This window comes from Triplophysa dalaica, chromosome 19 (genome assembly GCF_015846415.1).
Source record: "Triplophysa dalaica isolate WHDGS20190420 chromosome 19, ASM1584641v1, whole genome shotgun sequence".
Taxonomy (NCBI): domain Eukaryota; kingdom Metazoa; phylum Chordata; class Actinopteri; order Cypriniformes; family Nemacheilidae; genus Triplophysa; species Triplophysa dalaica.
Genome location: NC_079560.1, coordinates 12,454,792 through 12,479,921, shown reverse-complemented (window position 1 = coordinate 12,479,921; position 25,130 = coordinate 12,454,792). Strand labels below are relative to the sequence as shown.

The 25,130-nt window shown below is 40.2% G+C and overlaps 1 protein-coding gene and 1 long non-coding RNA gene across 2 annotated transcripts in view; one reads left to right on the top strand and one right to left on the bottom strand.

Annotated features, from left to right (window-relative positions):
* Positions 1-25,130, top strand: part of adamts2a (ADAM metallopeptidase with thrombospondin type 1 motif, 2a) — a 69,125-nt gene that overhangs the window by 7,867 nt on the left and 36,128 nt on the right. Inside the window, exon 3 of the mRNA XM_056730870.1 lies at positions 19,899-20,067. Coding sequence (XP_056586848.1) covers positions 19,899-20,067 — 169 coding nt within the window. The remainder of the gene's footprint in view (positions 1-19,898; positions 20,068-25,130) is intronic.
* On the bottom strand, positions 1,048-21,997 carry LOC130407711 (uncharacterized). The gene is made up of 3 exons (XR_008904676.1): positions 21,897-21,997; positions 21,587-21,719; positions 1,048-1,173 (listed from the first exon to the last, which is right to left on the bottom strand). It is a non-coding gene; the product is annotated as an uncharacterized LOC130407711 (long non-coding RNA).

The window sequence follows — 25,130 nt, the reverse complement described above, 5'->3', positions numbered from 1 at the left end:
CTCTAACCAAACTCACAGACGGATCCAACTACGCAAACTGCTATCCAATCAAAGCAGTGGTTGTTGTCTTCCAAGTGTCTTCAATGCGACACGCCCATTAAAACTGAGCGTTTGCAGAGCTGGCCCCAAAACCTGGATAGTAAATAGCCTCTTTCTTACTGATTTTGATGTTTTTGATTCTAAAAAAACATGCGAACGTCATAAGTAGACCTCTTATAACAGAATAAAACAATAAACAAGGACAGTTCATGAGACCATTAATATATATTTTTTCTTATAATTTAAAGTTATTTATTTTCATATCCAGTTTGAACTGTTATGACAAGGGCCCTTCAAAAAGGTTTGCTTAGGGCCCCCAGATGTCTAGTATCGGCACTGGTTACACTGTTATAGAGATATTTTAAGCACTCAGTCATACATACAGAAGTTTTAACATAGTAGGCATAAATACCTATGTAATGCATATAAAAGTAGCTAGTTGTATATTCTGGTGTATTTCTAAGGAAACTGAACCTGCTGTAGACGGTAATAGACAGTGTAACAAGGAGAGTGAAAACAATGAAAAACTGTTTAGAAAACAATTTCAATTACAACTATTTCAAGCATTGTTAAATTATTATATTGTTTAAATAAGGCAAGTAAACGGCGCTAAACTTTAGTGACAGTCGGCTGTGCAGACCAATTTAATGTCCCCACCAATGTCAAAATCAAATTTACGCCCTTGAGCAAAGGAATAAAGGAGAACCTCACATAAGCTGTTTCCATTCAGATAAGGACTTTATTTAGAATACAGTGAACAGCACCTTTCCATTGCCATTAGGCCTCGCAGCAACGGATACAGTACGCTAGCCATCCACTGTCTGTACTTGCCACTCTGTGCCGTTCCTCACTCGGAGGGTGTTACATTTCTGCGCCTGGAGCATGTGGAGTTCTGAGCATGTCTGGGCAGCATTGGAAAACACTTTAGACTAGAGTGACCTCACAAGTACAAACCCCTGCTCCTCCACTCCAGCGGACTCTTGCACTGCAGGCGGAGAGGAGACAGGAGCCCTGCAGTGATCTTGCAGACACATCCAGCACCTCAGGAGAGAACAACCCGGCTTTTAGTCGATGTAGAGTGGATTTCTGGATTATTGCATTTGACCCGCAAGGTTGTCACTCTGGAGGTGGAATCTGAAGGGAAAACAGTCACCTTTTTAGATTCCTTATGAAAGAGTAAAGGGATTTAATGTTGCATTTTGGAGAGATTTCCAGTAAGCTTCTGAAAGGCAGTCTTAATCTAAGCACCTGCTCTGCGCAGTGTAGTTGTTTTATTGTAAGACTAAGTTTTGCGGACAGGGCGTTCCACACAATCCTCGGCCAATGCCCAGTTGTTCATTGGCTACTTTTTATAACATGTTCAAAGCATGTGACTGTGCATCCCGTCTACTTTTGATGCAGACTTCATATTCAATTCCATGAATATTTCATGTCTGTCCTCACACACACCTGCATGCACTTTTTCTTTATATAATAAAATTATATAAATCTTATCAAATATTGAACCGATATAAATATTATATACAATTTGAGGGCAGGTCAGAAATTGTATCTGAAGAGGTCATTGTGTCTTACTGTGTGCGTTCATAGGTGACCTCTAATAAAACGTCGATGCAGTCTTTTGGAATGAATGCAAGAAATATAAAGGTTTAGGAAACTTTATTGCTTTATGAATATGTATTTATGCATATTTTTGGAAGTTTATTTACAATAATACTTTCCTTACATAACAGTCAGAGTGGCCCTTTGGATAAAAGCGTCTGCTGAATGACTAAATGTTTATGTAAACAAAATTTACACTTGGAAATTAAATCTTCTACAATATCTTTGAGTGCCCGTAACCTGTGTTCATGCGCTGCTCAATGCACCTCCACTGAACAGTCCCATTCTGCCCCAGAGCAAAACACTTAAACCCTTTCTAATTCAGGTTTGTGGTCAAAACTTAATTTATTTGGCAAAACATTCAACGTTCATCTCATAGAAATGCTGATACCTTTGTTATTTGTGTCTTTAATTGCATTATTACGTAATTGCACAGATCTATTGCACAATAGTACCAAACTTTGCTGTAGGCTATCAATGACTCATCTTACCCATGTGGTACAATGCTTTCATTAGCTCTTTGTATCACCCCCATTTTACTCAGACTCACCCATAACCACAAAGAGTACAGCTACGTGCGAGAGGCTGGATGAATGCATGTCAGTAGACAGAATGTTACACAAACATTGAATTCAGGCGGGCTTTTCCAAACAGACTGATCTTGTCACAAACACTCTTAGCGTCCCTTCCGTGGCTCCAGAGTAATGTTTGAAAAACAACATAGATTCACAGTATTTCCTGTTCTGGGAAGTCATCCAACAAATTGGTTATGGATGTGCCCACTTTTTATAACGATATATGTTAACATTATATAGGAAAAAGATAGACATTTTTCTATTCCTATGTAGTCTTAGCTAAAATCTCAAGGAGAACCGATTGGCTAGTTTTCTGTGTTTAGTAAAGGGTTAAGCTTAAAGCTCATAGATGCAGAGGCAGTCGGGATGCTCAGTAGCACAGGTGCGCGCCATGAGGTCTAAACCCCTGCTAGGTGTGAAGTGAGTGGGACGAACACCACAGGTATGAGCCTCAGTTCTCCAGCAGGGGCACAAGCTGTTGCTGCATCCAAAGCTATTTTCTAAAAGGAAGCCTGACATTTTTAGGATAATCAAACTAATGAAAACAAAATTAAATGGGATTAAATGCACTTTAAGATGTGGAAAAGTATAAGGTTGCTTATGCAAATGGGTATGTCCTGTAGATCAGTAGAAATAGACAGGTGAAACCTCAAGACATGAAGTTTTATTAAGTGTAACCCTACTTATGAAAACCAGATGGGGAACATCAAAGTTTGATTTCAATATGATTTTAATCTTTGACATGGCCTTACAGTCAACATTAAAGACAGAGTGATCTTTACATCAACGTTTCTTAACTGGTGGGTCGCAACACCGTTCCAAGTGGGAGGCGGAGTGTGAAGTCTAAGAATCAACATCAACAACAAAAAACGTAAATCTAAATGTTTTTCTGATGTGAGTCTTTTATTTTGAATGACTTTCGTGATAGCAGGTCTTGTACTAGGCTGGCTAGATTGGTGGGGCAATCACATATTCTGAATGGGCAACAGTTTTTCTATAAATGAACTCTCTATAAATTTATTGCTTGAATAATTTAGATGTTTTTCTGAAATTAATCCGACAAATCATTGTTTAATAGATCCATTGAAGAATATGTCTATTTTGTCAAATGGACATTTTTGGAGGGGCCCAAGGAACATCTCAGGGGGAAATGACCCGGCCCTGCTTCAGCTTCTTCACAATGAGCATTGTTCCAAAACTGCTTTACAGAAGAAAATAAGAAAAACACAATAAAGGTAAAACACAGCACAGTGCATGGTGTTTATAGATCAAGCAAGATCATTCTAGTAAATAATATCTAATAAATGCAGTCTCCCGGTGGTTTATTCAACATATTATGCTTTAAGTGAAAACTTGGCTGAAAAGATGTGTCTTTAATCTAGATTTAAAATTGGAGAGTTTGTCTGACTCTCGAATAGTATCGGGAAGGCTATTCCAGAGTTTAGGTGCTATGTATGAGAAAGCTCTACCTCCGTTGGTGGATTAAGTTATTTTAGGTGTTAACAAAAGTCCTTAGTTTTGAGATCTTCGAGAGCGTGATGGGTTGTAATGTGATTGAAGCTCTTTTATGTAGGTAGGGGCTAAACCATTTAAGGCTTTATAAGTAATTAAAAGAACTTTAAAGTCAATACGATACTTAATGGGTAGCCAGTGAAGGGATGATAACACTGGGGTTATGTGATCGTATTTTCTGGACCTAGTTAGAACTCTGACTGTAGTTTGTTTATTGATGATACAGGACAACCACTTAGTAGTGGATTACAGTAGTCAAATCTTGAGGAAAACACAAATGCATGAATAAGCTTCTCTGTGTCAGCAACATATAGAATATTTCGTAATTTGGCAACATTTCTAAGGTGGAAGAAGGCTGTTCTTGTGACATTTGACATGTGATTTCCATATGACAGGTTGCTGTCTAATAAAATGCCTAGATTTTTAAATGTATTTGTTGGAGTAACAGTGCAGCCTTCAATTTGCAGATTAAAATCTGAAATATTCTGTTTGCGTGTCTTTGGTCCGATAAGTAATATTTCTATTTTATTAGAATTTAAAAAAAGGAAATGACTAGTCATCCAATGTTTTATATCTTCAATGCCCTCTGCCAATTTGGATAGCTGGAGGAAATCATCTGTTCTTGATGAGATATATTGCTGAGTATCACCTGCATGAAAGTGGAAGCTAATTCTATGTTTTGTACTAATGTTGCAAAGGGGCAGCATGCACAGTATATGGAGAATAGCAAGGGTTCTAAAACCGATCCCTGAGGTAATCCATAATTTACTTGCGTTATATTTGATGATTCCCCATTTAAATGGACAAATTGATATCTGTCTAATAAGTAAGATCTGAAACATTGTAGTGCCTGTCCCTGAATACTGGAATAATTGTGCAGGCTATCTAAAAGTATGTTATGGTCTACAGTATCGAACGCAGCACTAAGGTGAAGCAGGACTAGGAGTGAGATATTACCTTAATCTGATGCTATAAACAGGTTGTTTATAATTTTAACAAGCGTAGTTTCGGTGCAATGATGCGCTATGAAGCCTGCCTGAAATTTTCTGTGTATTTCATTATTTTGTAAGAAAGAGCACAACTGACTGGACTCTACTTTTTCTAGTATTTTAGACAGGTAAGGGAGATTTGAAATCGGTCTATAGCTTCCTAGTTCATTGGGGTCTAAATTTGGTTTCTTAATAAGAGGCTTAATGAAGGCCAGTTTAAAGGGTCTGGGAACATGGCCTAGATTTATTGAGGAGTTGATAATGTTATAAATGGGCTCAATTGCAACAGGTAGTACCTCTTTTAATAATTTAGTTGGTATAGGGTCTACTGAGCATGTTGTAGATTTAGATGTTGCAATAAGTTTTATTAAATCTTCCCTTTTTATACGTGAGAAACACTGTAGCTTTACTTTTGAGGCGATGGTGGGTTCTAATTCATAGGACAGACTTGGAGGTTGAGTTTTCACAATTTTGCTTGTTTTAACTATACTTTGTGTTGAATTTTCCCTGTAAAAAAAATGTCATTAATTCATTGCTACCAAGGTGCGGCAGAATAACCAGGTCAGGTGATGTCTGTTTTTTGTAATTTAGCAATTGTACTTAATAAAAATCTTTGGAATGGTTTTGTTTGTTTCTATGAGGTTTCGGAGGTGATCAGCCTATGATGCTTTTAGTGCCTTCTTGTAACATTGTGTACTCTCTTTTAACGGAATTTTAAAGACCTCTTATTGGGTTTGTTTCCATTTGTGCTCCAGTTTACGTGTTTCGCTAGTGTTGCCATTATACCATGGTGCTATGTCTTTCTCGTTAATCTTTTTTGACTTCATAGGTACGACAGCTTCTAATTTGTTACAGAAAATCGTGACCAAGTTACTCATCATGTCATCTAGCGATTCTGTATTTATTGGTTTGGTTATTAAAGGAGTCAGATCTGACAAGCTCTTTGTAAAACTATCTTTAGAAATCGAGGTCATTGTTTTGTCCTGTCGATAACTAGTTATACGGCTGATTTCTGCAGTGCGCAGTGTACATGTTAGAAGATGGTGGTCGGTGACCTCGTCGCTTTGAGGTATGATATCTGTTTTGGTTAGATTGGCTCCGTGAGATATAACAAAGTCTAGTGTATGATTAAATCGATGAGTGGGTCTATGGATGTGTTGTGTTACTCCAAAGAGTGTAGTAACTCAGTAAACGCCACACCTTATGCATTATTAGCACTATCTATGTGGATATTAAAATCTAAGACAATCAGTACTTTATCAACGTTAACCAATAGGTCCGATAAGAAGTCTGCGAACTCTTTCAGAAAATCAGTGTAGGGCCCAGGGGGTCTTTCCACAGTTGCCAATGTAAGAGAAAGCAATGCTTTTTCTGCCGAGACTTGAGATGCTTTATATTCTTCAGATTTCTATCAGGGTTGTGCAACAGTCAGAAATAAATTGAGAATTCTTTTTTAAATCCCAATGCAATTTCTGAATTTGAATTAAACTGGGCAAACTGGGTGCAGAACTACAGTTTCAATTTAATGAGTAGACTTTAAATAGAAAGAAATTTAGTTAAGTGTTGTTTTTTATTAATACTTAAAAATTCATCAAAAGAAATTCAAAGCGTGTTGGGTGTAACCTGTTCGTTTCAAATTCCAGTCTCCAAAAGAACCCATTTCATAGAATCTGAATTGTGCCCCACCCTGATGATTATAGGACCATTATTAGTCTGACACATGAGGGAATCCAGAAACATCTGGAAAACTGAGTGAGAATGAGAAGTCACTGTTTTGTTAACATCCTCCATTTTCCCATTATTCAGATTGTTGCTTCCTGATTCAAGTCACCTACACATGCACAAATACGCTTGTGTTACTCTCTATTGTCAGCCTCTGTTCTGATACAACCCTGCCTCTCTTTTGTATCAGGACACTTTCACCTTAAATGAAACGAGTGTACATTACACTCATTCAGGATCAGACCAATAGCCTTTAATCTTGCGAACACGCTCTTTTGATGTCAGGTTTGTTCAGGGTGGGTTTAGAAGACGCCACAAGAGCTGCAACTATTGCAGAAGCTCGGTACGCAGTGTGTCTCCAGTGAATTGAAAAACTCTCCAAATGAGAGACCAGACGCCGTTTTTCAGGACCGTCTGTCAGACTTAAGCATTAGGGCCTTGGTGGCACCTTGTGTGTGTGTGTCATCGTAGCATGGCGGAGGATGAAAGGGGATAGCTAGTCAGGTAGGGTTGTTTGAGAAATCTCCTGGCACCTGTCGCCTGGGAATCTATCGGAGTGCTTTGATGATGTCATTAACATTCCACCTGCGAGATCTCCAAAACGTAAGGCAATGGAGAAAAATATAAATACTAAGAACAAAAAGCTCTGCTCGGTGTGTTAAAGTAAGAAAGGTTCAGAGTTACGAATGAAATCACAGTAGAGCATTGGCCAACTGTTCTTTCAAATCCTCAACTTCCAGATGGAAGATGACTCTCGTTTCTGAAATGGCCTCTGAGCTTTTATTGTGGACCTCAACTTAAGAGTCTTGTGATGTGGCAGCTGTGAAAGAGAGTGAATGAGAGAGTGGTCTGGGCTGTATCAGAGAGTCTCCTGATACCTTAAACACAACTTTCTCCTTCCTGACCGATACACACACACACATTCAGAGAGGACTGTGAAGGAAATCATAAGTTAGATAAGAAATCCCTCCCTAAGGCTGTACTTAACTGAACTCACTGCAAGAACCTCGAAAAAAAAAATCCTGAATGTATTGAATGACATTTATATGTTTGTTGTTGTTGTTCTTGGAGACAAAAAGGTAATTCCCTCTTAAAACATTTGGACATCCTTCAGAAAAATGTTCTTGTTTGTTTTGCTTTTAGTTCTCTTTCGTGCTCTCTCCAGCCTAAGTTGTGCTGATAGAGTGATATATTTCTCTTTTACAATGATATATTGACAGTCTTAGACTTAGCACAGCACACCACTGCAAAAATAATCATGTGGCTTACAGTAAAAGTGCCTAAGAGTCCTAAAAATGTTATCTTGAGAATTGAAGTTTATTAAAATAGTTGATTATTGCCCGGTTTCACAGACAAGGCTAAGGACTTGTGCCAGATTAAAATTTTGACCTGTCTTAACTGAAAATAAATTGCCCTGACATATCTTAAAATATTTCAGTGCCATTGTTTTTTTTCTCAAGATGCAAACCAGTATTTTTTTTTAAGGCATTTTTATAGAAGTACCTTACATATCCTAATTTCACTAAGGTCTAGTCCTGGCTTTAGCTTAGTCACCTGTCTGTAAAACCGGTCCTAAGATTTCTTCAGGCAATAATAAAATAATCTTATTTTAAAAATAAAAATCATATTTGTAATAAATAATATTTAATAAAAAATACACCCCCGGCTGTACCTTGCACAGATGAGTGACACCGAGAAAGTTCACTTTCTTGATGCACCCGTCTCGCAGGGTGGGTTGTTGGTAACACTGTCGAGGACTGCGCTCAGCAGTTTTTGAGGGTGAAGAAGCAGACAGTGGCAATTAGCCACATTTTACCGCGCAGCTACTCGGCCGCCTAGAGGCCACCGAGATCTCGCGTGACGTCTACTTCCCGGCAGCCAAGGACCCCTTTGTCATCTGCTCCGGCTCCGCAACAGGCGGCACCCCGGAAGTGGAGGTAGAGGGTGAAACCTCCACCCCGTCAGCAACCTTCTCGCAAGAAGTGACACTGACGGGAAGACCCCAGGGAGAACAACATTGGGCCCGTCCTTCACAGTCACGGCTCTGATCGTCCTGGTCACCAAAGCCAGACCTTTTCAGGGCCTGGCGCCCACTTACTCACAGAGTTTTTCCGTTCTCCCCGGGTGTACTTGCAGCCGATCGCACACTCCACTGGACTGTGCCCGGCAACCCGACCTGCTTTCTCGTCAGTATACGCCTCGCGGAGAGCCCCTGCGCAGTCCAGCTCATTTGGATGCTGTTTGGGTAGGCCGAGCTAAACCTGTTCGCCTCCTGCAACATCACCATTGCCCACTTTGGTACTCCCTGTCCGAGGCCCCCTCTGCACGGATACCCTTGCACACAGCTTAACGCGGGCCGGGCGGAAGTACGCCTTCCCCTCCAATTAGCCTCCTTGCGCAGTGTCAGGGAAGAGGAGTACCAGGTGTTATTGGTTGCGCCACACTGGCCCAACCGCACTTGGCTTTCAGAGCTGAGGCTCTGGACAATGACTCCCCCTGGCCCATTCCCCTGACAGAGGACCTGCTCTCTCAGGGGAAAGGCACATTCTGGCATCCCAGATCAGAACTCTGGAGAACCATGTCTGGTCTCTAGACAGGACGAGAAGATCCTAAATTGGCTACTCCCCCTCTATGGCTGAGACCATCACCCAGGCTAGGGCCCCATCTACTAGGCAGTTATACGCCTATAGACGGCGCCTCTTCTCGTCCTGGTGTCTCTCTCAACGAGAAAGACCCACTGCGGTGCTCGATCAGGATCGTGTTGTCCTTCTTAAGAGACTGGAGACTAACATCTCCCCTCCTCACTGAATGTGTATGTAGTCGCTATCGCCACTCATCACGACTCAGTTGATGGAAAGTTTCTAGGGCCTCTGGGCCCCCCAAGGAGGTGGCTTCTGCAGCACATCCCTAATTAAGGAAGTTGCACTTACCCGGTGTAAACCCGAGCCGGATGGCCTCTCGCCAGTAGAGAGCTAAGGCCTCCGTCCCTGAAAGGTTTCCGGTCAGGGCTGTACCTATCTTTCTCCAAGAAAGCTCTGGAACCCCCGATCACCACACTGGAAGGTTACAGTTTCGTGAAAGCTTCGAGATGACACGCCCAGGCCTGTTATCGTCGCTTCGCTAGAGATTGTGACAACGTTGAGTGTTTTACATAGGCAACCCCATCTGTCGTTCTCGACACAAGGTTGCGAGACCGACAGAAAGGGAACGTCTTGGTTACGTCTGTAACCTCAGTTCCCTGATGGAGGGAACGAGACGTTGTGTCCCTTATGCCACAAACACTTATGGTATTCTGCTGCAGTCGTGAGAGGCTCTCGGGCTCTTCAGAAAAAGAGGTAAATGCATGCTGCACGCCAGCTTCCTTTTATACCGGACATCCGGGGGCGGAGACCGGCATGCAAATTTCATTCGCAAAATTTCATTGGCCTTTTCTATAGTAGTCAGAGTTGATTGGTTCTCAAGGGCGAACCCCATCTGTCGTTCTCGACACAACGTCTCGTTCCCTCCATCAGGGAACTGAGGTTACAGACGTAACCAAGACGTTTCCTTGTATTTAAGGAGTAGAGAGGAACAAGACAATGAATTCTTGGCAGCTGATGATGTGGCGAAGAGCTTGTAACATGAGATCATGGGTTTCAGTTACCAATAAAGACCTAAATCCTCCAGAGTCCCATTGATAGAAATTGTTTCCACTGAAAGGTCAAGAGTTTTGTGGAAATATGCATATTTCCATATTTAATAGGTCATTAGCACTTTAATATGGGAAGAACTTTTTGTGCTAAATGGGATAGTTCGTACAATAAAATGAGATGTTTTATTCCATTTATTCTCCTGCATGCCATGCCAAACCTGTGCGACTTTCTTTCAGCAGATCACAAATGAAGAAATTTAGAAGAATGTTGGCAACCAAACCACATTGGCCCCCATTGACTTCCATTGTATTGACTTCTCAAAATATCTTATTTTCTTTCACAGAAGTAAGACTCATATACATTAGGGTGAGCGAATAACACAATATTTATTTTGCGGTGAACTATACCTTTAAGTTTTGCGACAGAAAGTCAGGATTTCTGAGAAAACGATTAAGGTTTGTCCTGACTTCCTACTGTGAATGAGTGTTTGTGAGGTCTGTCTTGGTTCAAATACATAATGTGCATTGCAAAACTTACTTGTTTTTGGCAACCACATCATTGTTTTATCACAAACATTCCCTCTAAGCTCTTTGCCAGAATTGTGGAATTCTAACAGCGTATTTTTTTTCTTTATCTGTCATCAAAACCCTAAAAAATGCAAGAGGTTTCCTGTAGCTCAGTGGTAAGAGCATGGCGTTAAAGGAGTAGTTCACTTTTAAAATACATTTTCATGATAATTTACTCACCCCCATGTCATCCAAGATGTTTATGTTTTTTTTATTTAGTCAAAAAGATTTTGGTGAAAGGTTTTTGATGAAAACATTCCAGGATTTTTCTCAGTATACTGGACTTCAATGGACTCCAAACGGTTGAAGTGACAGTTTCAGTGCAGCTTCAAAGGCCTTTAAACAATACCAGACGATAAATAAGGGTCTTATCTAGCGAAACGATCTGTCATTTTATAAAAGTAATATATATATATATATATGCTTTATAAACACTGTTCATAAAACAATGCTCTTCTTGCTCTGTTCTGCGATGCACATTCATGACTTCAAGTAATATGTAATTACCTTGAAAACTTGCCATTCAACCTGTAAACACTGACTCGTGACTTCCACCTACGTCAAGCGTGACCTTTTCAACATAGTAACGTAGTTTGTGAAGTCATGAACGCGCATCGCAGAACAGACCAAGACAAGCATTTGTGTTTATAAAGCATAAACTATTTTTTTTTAAATGAAAGATCGTTTCGCTAGAAAAGACCATTATCCTCGTCTCGAATTGTTTAAAGGCCTTTGAAGCTGCACTGAAACTGTAATTCTGACCTTCAACCGTTTGGAGTCCATTGAAGTCCATTATATGGAGAAAAATCCTGGAATGTTTTCATCAAAAACCTTCATTTCTTTTCGACTAAAGAAACAAATACATAAAAATCTTGGATGAAAAGGGGGAGATTAATTATATTGAAAATTTATATTAAAGTGAACCACTCCTTTAACAACGCCAAGTTTGGAGTTTGATCCCAGGGGATTGCACATAGTTAGAAACAAGTGTATAGGTTAATGCAATGTAAATCGCTTTGAATAAAAGCGTCTGCCAAATGCATAAAAATATAAATGTAATTGAGGTTCAAAGTTCTTCCTCCCCTCTGAGTGCCGCCTATTCCCAGTCAGATATGGATAGAAGAGGACATCTGTATGAAATCCAGGCCAGCCATTGGACGCTCTGTGGTAGAGCAGTAGCTTTGGCTCGGGGAGCTTGTTTCTCTTTGCCCAGCTCAGGAGATAAATGATCAGAAGGAACCCACAAAGCCATGCCTCTCTCCGTGGGATAGCTCTTATAACGATTCTTCCACTCGGCTGTGTGTCAGTTCAGACATACTCAGGTTTATTGGAATCAAGGCCCGTCTTAGATCAGGACTCAATAATCCTTGAGAAATCTGAGACCTGAATCATTGGACAAGCACAATCTGTCACATTGTAGCACAAACTTGCGTGGCGAAAATTCACATTCGAAGTGTGATGTATTTATGATGGTTTATATAGTGTATGAACTTAGAATAAGACAAACCAGTGCTATTCATCCACCTGATTGGCTTACTTGTACACATTGTCGATCATGACGTTTCCGAATACAGTAAATTCGAGCAGTAATAGGTTAATATTGTAAATCAAAGCTTTTTAATGGTTTGGATGGGTTGCATGAAAGTTATACTGTATCTCAAAATATTTCATTTTAGAATACCAAAGAAGATCCTGTTCTCCATGATATGCACCTTTTAAAATATTACAAATCCCAAGGGTATGAGCCCTGGCAATTGTAATATACAAAGTTATAATAGTGCACAGAGCAATACTGTGTCTGTCCTTTTTATGTGCTTTACAGTAGGCCGCAGTATTTAATATACTGTAGATAGAAGAGACAGATTAAAGTTACATCACAGGCAGGCACAATCGGCTTTGGTGCTCTATAACAGACCTGAAAAGCTCAAGTTTGAGTACACATTCTCACTCCCGACTCATCACACATTGCTTTTCAAAGAGCGGGGTGCCCCTTTGGCATTGTTTTTCGACATACGGTGTAATCCGTTCCTTTCCATGAGAAACAATTGCCGTCAACACGCAGATGCGATCTTTATTTTTATTATACATCATTTCACGAGTTTGCCTTTGCAGATAATAACAATAGAGTAGGGGTAGAAAATGGTATGCGTATTTTCTGTGCTGTCCGGGGAGCGAACCCACAGCGTACCCCAAATGGCATAGTTAATGCTACACAGCAGCCAGACGACGCATACCACCAAAAGACAGACCCTAGACCCTTGAAAGTAGGTAGTGTAAAAGGAAAAACGGGATGAAAGGAGCATCTAAAGTCTGATGGTGGGGCTGAGCCACTGGCGGAGTAATACTCACACTTGCGGGGAGTGCTTAGGCCGGTGGTAGCTGGCGGCGCGCTGGGGAGAATTGGGGTCTGGAGCTCGACGGAGCGGTGGACGGGGGCTAGTGAAGGTGGAGTCCAGGTCACGGCCTGGGCTTCCCGAGGGCAAGCCACTAAGGCATTATGACGGAAGACCCCACCTAGCGTGCGCTGAAGTAACGTTAGGAGTTTGGTTGGGGCATGGGTAAGGGACCTTGCGGTTCTGGCTTGCTTTGTTAACGGGTTGCAAGGAGGAGTTGACTCCGATCTCAGACATTGCGGCGATTTAGTGGACCAATGCTTGAAAGCTGTAGCGATAACACAGGTAAGACACCTTCTATTTATAGGAGAACTCGCTTGAGCTGATAGGGTAGATGCTGTGATCAGCCGCTGATTATCTGCTCCTCCCAAACTTTAATTAATTAAACATTAATATGTGATGATTCCAGAGTAAGTACGAGTTGAGATTGACTGATCTTGGTCTTCAATACATACTGTCATGTATAAATATGCTCAAAAGCCTCAGATGTGCCTTGGCTTTGCGTTAACAGAAAATTGTTAACACATTACTAATGGTCTGCATGAATTAAAACACAAGGCAAAGCAGATTCTCTATGCGATTTTTAGTGAAGGTTAATATCTCATTTCCCTGCAGTATAACCAGGTCATGTTTGTAGATCGTCCATATTCGATCTCGGACGAAACCTAAACCTTTGCCGCCCCTCGTACTCCCAGCCTGGTGTTAAATAACAGTCATCAGGAACTATGGAAAAACTGCTCTCATCCGGAATTCAAAGAGCCCAAAATGTACACAGCTGTTCTTGTGCTGTATTTCACAAATGACAGTCAACCTTTTGAGCTACTACTCATCCATAGCAAAGAATTCCAGCAGAAGAAAGATTGTAATCTGTTAACATTCCTATTTATGTCAATGGCAGACCTGTTCATCCCTGAAAGTGTCTGCCTAATGACCCACAGGAATAAAACAAACTTTCAGATTCTTTGCCGAAATTACCCTCCACAGAGATCATCCTGCACCTTAAGAAAACTGTGCAAAAGTTTTTTACAGCGATGCATGGAAGATGCCATGTGGTGTCCCTTTCGGTTCTCCGAAGAGAATTAATTTTTTATAACCTTTTGTCTTCAACAAACAACATTTTAAGAAACATAAAGGTTATTCAGATCTTCTTTATGGAGCCGTGTAGGTTCTTTCGTCACATGACTCCTGCGATTGACTCGTCATAAATAGTAGCTCATGTTTTTTACTTGTCATGACCCACAATCTGGCAACATTCCGATGAGTAATGGGACAATATGACATGTAAGTGTGTGGTGATCTGTCCGTCGCCACTATATATCGTTACACACAACCACCCACACGCTCCTCTTTTCATCAGCCGTGAAGCACAGCTCAGTTTTGCACTATATAAACAGCCTCCTGCATGAACGGATTCCAGCGCATTTCCTCCCGTCTCATTCGTTGAGCTCACGCTGTCTGTTTGGTTTTCCTCTTTGTGTGTGTCTGACCATCCAACACATTAGCACTGGGTCTCGGCTCAATCTCTGTTCATTTTCAACTTGAATTGAATCAGTCAGCTTGGAGACAAGCGTAAGCGCCGTGTCTTATATCATAATGACAAAGCAGTGTTTCTTTTCCACCATGACGCCTCAATTCAAACGGGAGCTTACAAATTGACGCTGATCGTTTTTTCTCCCAGGTGTCAACTGAGTGTAAATGAAACCTATCCATTCTTACTCCTTGAAGTGGCGAGAGTAATTTGATAGTTGCTGGAAGATTGAAATTGCACCTTGATGAAGCATCTTGGCCATCGACTCCTGTTACATCCGACATCCAGAAAAGTTACGCTAGAGCTGAACCGGCCACCTGGAGCCAAGAAAACTGGAGGCAGAAGAAGGAACTGAATTGCAATAATAGCTGTCGAAAAACTAATATCAGCCATCGCACACATAGTGAGCGGTAACTTACTAAAGGCGGCAATGCTAGTAATTTATCTACTAACTTAATTTTTCAGGAGCCTGAGGGGAGCCAAGTTGTATTCCCAATAGTGCAGCTTTTTTAGTAACAAGCTGTGTCTGCCAGCGAGGAATGGTGGGCACCATGTAGCTGTTTTGAGGTTATATTGTATTGTGTCTACAAGTAGACTGAGGCAGCAAAAAATGCTCACACAAGTTGTCTTCTCTTAAACGGAGCATTGGGTATTCTGGTTCATTCTGAGTTGGTATGTTCCATTTAAATAGACAATTTACAGAAAAAAGTATCAGATCAACATTTTTAGTACTTATACATAGTCACAACAGAGGCAGGGGGTTTTGGATTTTATTATATATCAGGGCTGTAACCACGTCTTGAATAGGGAGCCAATCCATTTGTGTGGGGGAGGTGTGTATATTAACAATATGCATACATTCATTGTTATTGGTGGAAATAAGACAATAATTTTCTTATTGTTAAAAATTATATTAAATCAAATAATTGTTTGAATACATATTATGGCTGTCAGACGATTAATCATGGCAATTAATTGCATCCAGAATAAATAATAATATAATAAATAAATAATAAATAAATAAGTTTGTGTTTAAATAATATATGTCTGTGTACTGTGCATATTCATTTAGAATAAATAACTGCATACACATACAGCAGGGCAGTCAGTGCTGGCTTGCTCTCCGGGAGACTGCATTTATTTATTTACTAGTAATTATTTACTAGAATGATCTTGCTAGGTCTATAAACACCATGCACTGTGCTGTGTTTTACCTTTCTCTGTTTTTCCGTTTTTCTTATTTGCTCCTGTAAAGCTGCTTTGGAACAATGCACATTGTGGAAAAGCGCTATATAAATAAGTTGAATTGAATACATTTTAAAAAAATTATAGCATTATATATCATTTAGATTATTGATACATATAAATAAATACATGTAAATGTTTCCTAAATATGTGCACATGTATGTATATAATATATAAATAGAGATTCGGAAATAGAGGGAAGGAGGTCTGAGGTTTCACTGGTTCGTCGGGAAGGCATCCTCTGTGTTGGTGGGATAAATGATTATAGAAATACATAGCAAATTTACCTTTCCTTGCTATGATCAGAGAGGCATTTCATGAGTTGTGTGTCCGAACCCACTTTCATCACATCTATTATTCTGGGTGAAAGAAGCCTTTTGGTTTGTTGCTGCTGTTTCCCTTCAATGCAACACATCGTCAGTTGTGCACCTCAGCTTCATTGGGTGTTCGGCCCATTATCACAACACACCCTCAGCCAAGGGAGGCCCACCGCAGGATGATCAGACCTGGGTGTGTGTCGCATTCTTACAAGGTCATCTGGCGCCCCGTGCTTTGTCCATCTGCCTCAACCACAGCCGTTGCCTTCCTCTTTTCACATTACTGTCCAGTTCTTAATTATCCTCCACTGGGCCTGTCCTCTGATAGTGTCCTGTTTGTCACCTATGCATTTTGACTCAAATTTAACAATTTTCTAATTTTTCCTGGATTTAAGTCTCCTCAACTGTAAACTGCCTAGGGTTCTGACTGTGAAACGTCATGCATGTATAGAGCCAATTCCACAGGATTCCTAGACAGGTTACTATAGGCGGGGATTATGCTAATTATGAATGAGCGTGCATGCACACCGTTAATTTTATTAACATACACACATTTTTCTATCAAATCTGACGTTTACAAAGTTTTTGTGAATCCGGAGCAAATCACTTGTATATTTTCGAATGTTTCATGAATGAGACCCATTATACATCTGTTCTTTTGATTTTTAGTACATGGACAGTTCAGTCCAGGTAAAGGCCACCCATCAGGCAATGAAGTAAATGGAAAGGTGCATTTGGTTCGACTGGTTTCCTTTTGCAAATACCCTAACAGACTAGAAAAATGTACTATGGACTGTTTATACATGACTGTAAGACCCTACAATTGTTGATGCTCTGCTTTTGTGTGCCAAAAGATAGGCATTAGTCATGGTTTTTCCATGAGGAAAGAAAGGCTTTGATTTTGAAGATGGGTTCCATTTCAGATTACAGGATTTGGATATGCCCCAAAGGACTCCAAATGGAAAGAATTATTCACTTGAAAGCCACACTCGTTCGATTGTCCAGTAAAACCCCAGTTGACGAGTTCTTCCCAAGATTCATAGCATAAAGAATTTGAACATGGCATTATAAACAGAAGTCTTTGAACGGGAATCAAAAGTTGAATTTTTTGTTCTCTTTTTAATACTTTTCAAGTCTGATTTATTTTAATTTACCCACTGGGCTAAAATGAATTATTAAAGGGGTGCTGCAACTATGTGTCATGCATTCTGACTCCTTTACAATGCTTAACATGGTCAACTTGTCAAAACATGAGTTGGGCTTATTACATAGTATTTCTGTGCTCAATACACTCCCCCAGCGATCGTACAGGTGTCGGAAAGATTTTTCGAACATATAAAAATGTTTTGTAACATCTTTTCTTAGTCCCTTATTAGACAATTCTCCCGGAAAAGCACACGACATGCCACTTTAGAGCAGGAGAAGGAGCATGCGCAGACGCAGACGCGACTTTCACTTGTGTGCAGGAGAGAGAGAGAGAGAGAGAGAGAGAGAGAGTGAGAGAAAGTGAGAGCATATATTTGCGAAGTTCAGGTGTTTGTTTGTTCAATGCATTTTGGGTGATGATGGTTATATAAACTGTGGATATAAAGCTGGATTTGGAGATCGTTTGAAACTGATATATGGAGCCGTCCCAGCGCTAAAAGATGCCGGACATGAATTGAACAATTTTTTAAGTAGACTTAAAGGAACAGTTTGTAGAAATCGCCGCTAGAGGGCACACGATCAAAACAACAACAATCCCGTACATTGATCACGCTGTTTAGAAGTGTGGAATGATGGGATATGTTGAAATCAACGAGAAATCATGTTAGCGGAAGAGGTAAAGTAATAAAGTTTTGTAAATGTTGCGTTTGATGGAATCCTGAAATCCTCAATCCCATTATAATGAATTAGACCCGAGTAAAGTAAGGTTAAAAACTAAATTGTTAGTCATAGATGTTACAGTAAGTGTCTAATTCAATGGTGTGAAAACACTACGTAGTTTTAGGTGTTCAAATCAATCATAGTAAAAGTTATTTTGAACGTACCCACATCATTTGCAATAATGCTAGACGGAGCGACGGTACAAACTACTTCCGCATCAGTTTACAACAGTGTCACGCGGTTGCTACGTCAGTAGAGGTGGTAACAAAGGGTAACGTGGATATGATGTCATTGACAGATGACTAAACGGCCCTGGTCCACTGTTGGAATGGAAACATTTGAGATATTGTAAGTATTCAGCTGAAAAAAATATAACACTGTCCTAGTGGTTTATGGACATTTTACTGCAAAATTCTTACAAACTCTACCTTTAATGTGGCACTCGTGAAATCATATTATTTTTTTCTATTACATTTCATATTTATTTTCCATAGTACTGTTTTTTAGTTGTGTTTTAATTTAGTGGCATTCATTAGCAAATAAATGAAATCATTTGGGATTAAATGCAAATTCTAATTGACTGTCAAAACGTATTTTTCCAGTATGACTTGTGAGAAGTCTGTTAAGTCATCGTTTTCTCCCTCACCTCTCACTTTTTCCCGAATTGTTAAATGTCTGGTAGACCTATTCAGGACATTAGGAAAGGAAAAGATTCTTAAACCTATCCTGTGACACAGTCGTTGCCTGCTGCGTTTGAGATAATACAGATTGGTTTTTGGATGCTTCTTTGGAGAGCACAATACTCTGTGTTTTGCTTGGCTTTATTATCAGCACATTCACTCTGGCTTGCATTCCTCTGTGACTTCGTGCAACGACAGCCCTTCATGCAGTGGTGTCGATTTATGCATTGCGTGGGCATTTCCTTGGTAATGAACCCCCGGGGGAAGCGGCCGGCAGTGAGGGAGGCGGATGGGACCGCTCTCTGTGTAATATTTCCTGGGAGACTGAGCTAAACGACCAACTCAGCGGCCCCGGCCGGGCTCTGCGGTCTGCTGGGCTTTGGTTTTGTGATGACTGTAGCTCCGGCACAACTTTAATGGCCGTACTTGAAGTTCACATTAGATATTCCGACACATCAGGGAAAGAGGGCTAACCTTGCTAGCGATCTGCACTCTCGTTCAGGGCTGTCTAATTTGCTATGGACGCACAGAGAAAGGACCAGGGAAAGCCAGTGAGTCATTGGGAGCATTGGGTGTCCCTTCCGTTCTCTTTAATCAATTCAACCTATGTGTCTAAGGCCCTGGAAAATCTCTCTCTCTCTATTCTCTGTTGTTATGCAGACAGTGCCCCTGGCACCAAGCGCAACCCGTCACTCAAACCAAATGAATCTCAGCTATGCTGCAAGAACAGAACAAGAGCTGTCAAGTATATCTGTCAGTGAGTTTGTTCACCCTGGCAAAGAGATTATTGATCTTTGCAAACGGTTGGAATTTCCCTCTTCGGACTCGCACACCCATGGTTTTGTAAATTGCATAAACTAAAAGATCTCATGTTCACTCTGTAATAAAATCTGTGAGTGCACAGAAATATTAGCGTGTGTTTATTTTAGATTTCATCATGGCTGCCGTTGTCACAGGCTTTCTGGACCTGTGGTGACCTGGATGCTAAATTGAAAGTAGAAAGAGAACAAATCGATCAGGAGATCAGATTGCTCGAGGGTTCCTTCCAAAGCTGATGAAAACATGATATACCAGGCCTACAGAAATAGACCTTATAGCCGATTCACTTAATGGACTCGATGTGCAAGCCCTGTCTCTAAAAATATGTGTATAATTGTCTTTCTTTTTACCAACTTTCTGTGCTGTTCTTTCCTTCTCTTTCTCTCCCTCTCAACCCAACCACCTGCTGTCAGGCGGGGATGATCCGAGCAGGTCAAGAGGAGTTTTTTATCGAGCCGCTGGAGAGAGAAGCAGACATGACAGGAGAAGAGGAAGGAGGGTCCGGACGACATCACATCGTCTACCGCTCCTCTGATATCAAGAGGCCGCCTGTCAATCAGCCCGCCGACTTTCACCCCAAAGGTCAGATCCGCTCAACCTTCCCCTTCATGACATCACAACAAATGCATGCTGATGACTAGGGGAAATGTCGAGAAAGTGAATTATTTTTACTGTGGATTACAGTGTGTTTGCTGAAAATAGGTCTATCCGGCTGTATCGAGTTGCTCTCTGCGCATCCAAGCATGTTGTCTGGCAACAATTGAGCTCCTGGCTGTTTTTTTTTTCAAATAAATAATATAAAATAATATTTTTTTAAATGCATTAAATCTTGTAGCAGGCCCGGTACTAGGCTGGCTCAATAGGTGGGGGGGTAATTATATTATCCTGGTTGGGCAGATATATAATCATAGTTCATTCATTGCATGAATAATTTATTTTTAATTGTATTTGAATAATTTATTTATTTTAAATCTGGGGGGGCCCGGCCCTGTGCTCAGCTTTAAGAATAATTTAAGAAGACTTGCCAAAAATCTACACATGTACAAAGTTCAAAATCTCTATAAAATATTACCACAAGAGAGGTTTGTTGAGCTTTTTGTTCATCTATGCATTTCTTGGTATAGTAGAGTAAAACCCTTATGATTTGCTGTGGTTTGTCCTGTAAATACCTTCAAAGTTGAGCGTTTTATCAATGTCGTATGCAATATACGATACACTTCATATTTTGGTATAATCTCACCTGAGGGGACATAAAAATTAAATGTTGTACAAATATGTCCCTCCCACGCATCTCAGACATTGTTATATCATTACCATTTGTGTTCTTCAGGAAAAAAGTATTTTCGTGTTCCACATGCAAAATTTGCACAATATGGGTTTGGAACAGCACTGGGATGAGAAAACTATTTTCCCTAACTTGCAGAATTCGTCAGAATCAGGATATGAGGACATAGTGAGCAAAGTTCTCCAGGGCTGAGTCATCGCCCTTGTTGTCCAGTACCTCCACTGACTGTCAGCGTCCTGTGTGAGATGTGTGAGAATAGACGCAGCACAGCGACCGGATGAAGTCATAAACATCTGTAAAAAGCATTCACATGTCACTTTAGGTTTGAGCGGTGGAGTTCAGCCGGGGGATACCCTTTTCATTTCTCTTGCTGAGATGGTTGTTTTGGAGGACTGCGGGAATCTCTGCAGTACCTTTCGACAAAACTCCCTCTTGGTAATTTAATACAAATAAAAAAAGGGGAATTTGGGATCTTCACGTCCTGTTTCCATTTGAAAAAATCTGATGTGAATTTGGCTTGGCTGAGGAAAGCAGTACATCTGTCAGTCATGTTCCTTACAGACGTGCCTGACTCTCAGAAAAACGCACAATGTAATTCTTCAGATGTTTTTTTTTTTTCGGTGGAAGGGTTACACATGGCAGTAGGCATGAGATTGTTTTCAAGTGTGGATTTGCCCAGGTCGGTGCTGAAGCTAACAGAACAGTATTTGATGTAGGCCTATGTGAAGCTCTTGTCTTGAGCAAGCTATTTGTGTCCGTGTGTTTTGGTGCCTGTGTGTGTTTTTGTGTCTCTGTGTGTGTGCACAAGAATAAGACCTTCTGGAAGTGTCGTTCTCAATGAATTCCAGCAGAGGCATGCTGGACTTAGACAGTCCGTGTCTACGTGGCAAAGTCTGATGAGAGTTTAAGCTCCTCTTGGCAGCCGCAGAACGCGCAACATTCAGAGTTACTGTAAAAGTGGCGGGGGAGAAATAAAGAGAGAACAGTGAGCAAGTTTTTCCTTTCGAACACAGCCGGCGAAATTGAGTTTCATAATCAGAGCTGCTGGAAAAACTTTTTGGCTTTGTTTACATAATTCGATCATAGTTTATATGGTTTAGATAACTGTGTTAGAGGAGTAGCTTACTCTTGAAACTTGAAACTCGTTGCGGTACTGTGGATATTGTTGCCTCTTGTATGATAAATTGCTTGTGATGTTCCTCATTTGTAAGTCGCTTTGGATGAAAGAGTCTGTCAGAGGGATTGAATATAAATGTAAATAAGTGTTTTCTGGATTTGCCTTGCACATTGGACCTTGATTTACTCTTTGACCTTCAGAACGATCTTGCACTTGCTGTCCAAGCGATAGTTCTCCCAAAAACGGATAGTTCATCATGTACTCACCCTCTTGTCATTTCAAACCTGTAATACTTTCTTTATTCTGCAGAACAGAAAAGGAGGTGACAATCTTAGTAAAAACATCAAACATAAATTCTCAAAATTGTATTTATAACTGATATATTGAATCATCTGTTTATGTTTTATTAAATCCCTGATGATAGAATCCAGACATCAGGAAAATATCAGTCAACGCACAAGTTTTCTATGTGCTATGGATGTGACAAAAAAGGATGCACGTTTTTGAGAGACAGTCTACATTATAGGATATCTGTGAATTATAAACTACAAATTAGAAGCAATAATACCCAACAAATGGCAAAGGGATAGCTCTTCATAGAACAAAAATATTGTTGCCTTATTTTAACGTGTCTGCCCATTTCATGAGGAATATGTACTGTTATAGATGTGACAATTCACTTACCTGGAAAACTATGCCTATAAAAACACAAAAAACAACTAGTAAGATTTACTGTACAGACATACCGTTTTTTAAATCAAATTTTACTTTTAAAAAACTGTATGCAAAAACTTAAAAAAGTAAAATGTACAAAAAAACAGTGTAAAAAACTTTACAAAAACTGTATGTAAATTTCCTTTAAATAAAAATGAAAGATCGGGTAACATGCTATTTCATGCATTCTGACTTCTTTACACTGTTGAACGTGCTTGGCTTCTCAAATTTAGCATTGGGTCAACTTGTTAGAAAACGAGTTAGATGTATGATGTAGTATTTCTGTGCTTCATACACTCCCCCAGCACTCCACTTTTTTCGGAAAGTTTTTATAAGTCTGGATCCCTGTTTTATCGGGCAATTCTCTGGGAAAAGCATGCCCACAACAAGGCGAAAGAAATAGCCCGCCCACACGCCAACCAACAAACAATAGGAAGACCCGCTTATCAGATTGGCTGCGCTGTGGGTCTGCAGCTGCAGCTCGTTACTCCTGCGATAGTGAGAGAAGTTGTGTATTTGTTTGTTCAAGGCATTTCAGTGACGGATGTTATATAAACAGTGGATATAACGCTGGATTTGAAACTGATAGATGGCGTGGTCCCAGTGCTAAAAGATGCCGGTCATGAACTGCATGCCTGGCAGTTCATGACCGGCAAACTAAGTCAAACTAAGTCATATGTCAGTGTTTTGGCAATCGGCGTGTACGTGCATAATGATAAAACCACGAAGGGAATAATGTGATGATAGCAGCTCGTCTTTTTTCAGAAATAATCGTACAGCTGTTGTATCTGTCTTTAATAAATTTGATAAGATACGACTTATCCAATACCACTGTATAGGCACTCAAGATTAATATATGAGATTGGCAAAACTGCATGTGTTACCTGATCTTTAAGTAAATCCTATCAATGTTATTTATAGTGTGGGAATTTAAAACAAATATTGATCGGCATGGTGAAAACCTTTGGTAAAATCTTGGAAAAGCATGGAGTTCATTTTTAACTGCTGAATAGTGAGTTCGACCAATCAGAATCAAGTATTCCAGGGAGCCACGTAGAAATTAAACAACAAGTCTACCATCCTACTTTTAATGGGAGATGACCTTAAAACATCCCTAATATACCCTAAAACCGGCATATAGCTTTTGAAGGTCACGTGGGGTTGTGTGTGTGTGGTTGTATGTGTGTGTCTATTGCTGTAGAAGTGCAGACCGCATGTGTTTTTCATTTAACATTTTTCCCATCCCTGAAACGACAGCTTTCCGGTTGTGTTCCATTGACTAATAGCTGTTGGCCTGCTCTTGTGTCGAGGAGGAGCATTCAGCTTCCTCCACTGCTGGAAATATCTCCATTCGTGCTGGGCCACCTTTGCACTGACTTAGAACTGACAAGTTAAGAGAATCTCTTAAGAAAGAGGCCAGCAGCCGTTTGTCTGTAGCGGTTATGAAGACTGACCTCTCTGTGCCTTCGAGTGAGGGCTCAGATTTCCACTTCTGTGAAAGATCTGTGCTGTAGTAAAGGATGGCGCATAGGTGAATAAGACAGTAACTGAGAGATCACTGGGTTTTCTCGACTACTTTTATATCTTGTAGAGCATCTGATGGTTGTGAAAATATTGCTGCCTGACATAAAAAAAGGCCTCAGATTCATGGCTCTGTCCTCCCCTGTGTACAGAGGAATTTGTATAACTTTCTTTCTTCTACACAAAAGATATTTTGAAGAACGTTGGTTACCAAACAACATCGGCCTCCTGTGACTTCCATTGTATAGACACAAAACACTTAGACATTTCTCAAAATATCGTCTTTTGTTTCACAGAAGGAAAGAGTCATATACAGGATGAATGATTGCAGAATTTATATTTTTGGGTGAACTGTCCCTTTAAGGTGAGGCTCATACCGGAGACCGATACTACCATAGCTGCGGTGATGATATCTAGTTTCCAAAAGCTCAAAATCATATGAAGGTACTTCACGCAGAACATGTAGCTTAATTTATGGTGTTAGATAAAGGTAATAAATAAGAAGACGTGTGTGGAAAAATAATACCACATTCACAATCCTGTCCGTGTGAGATTGTTATTCTCAGAAGTTCCCGGAGTTAGAAGAAATAATGAATTTGCTCTCCACTTAAGTTTCTCTGAGAAACACACAACTGTTTGATTCGGGCAGGATTAAAAAGTGGCATGTCTGTATGTCTAAATGTAGCATGACTGTATGACTGTGAATCAGAAATGTACATCACATTATTAGAGACACTTACCTGTCTGGAATTCTGGCAAATTTAATTAATCAACTTGTGTAAAAAATTGTCAACTTGTTTTTATATTCATGCATTTCGGCTCATACCTGTACCAGTGATTGGTCCAATAGCTTAGAATATGGCACTACTTGTAAACAATTACTTTTAAATGACTAACTTTTTGCAGAGCGAAAAAGAAATTTCCTGATGCCGGTGAGAAATGATTGTAAAAAAGCCATGTATGCACTTTAAAGGGATAGTTAACCTGAAAATGAAGATTCTTTCACCA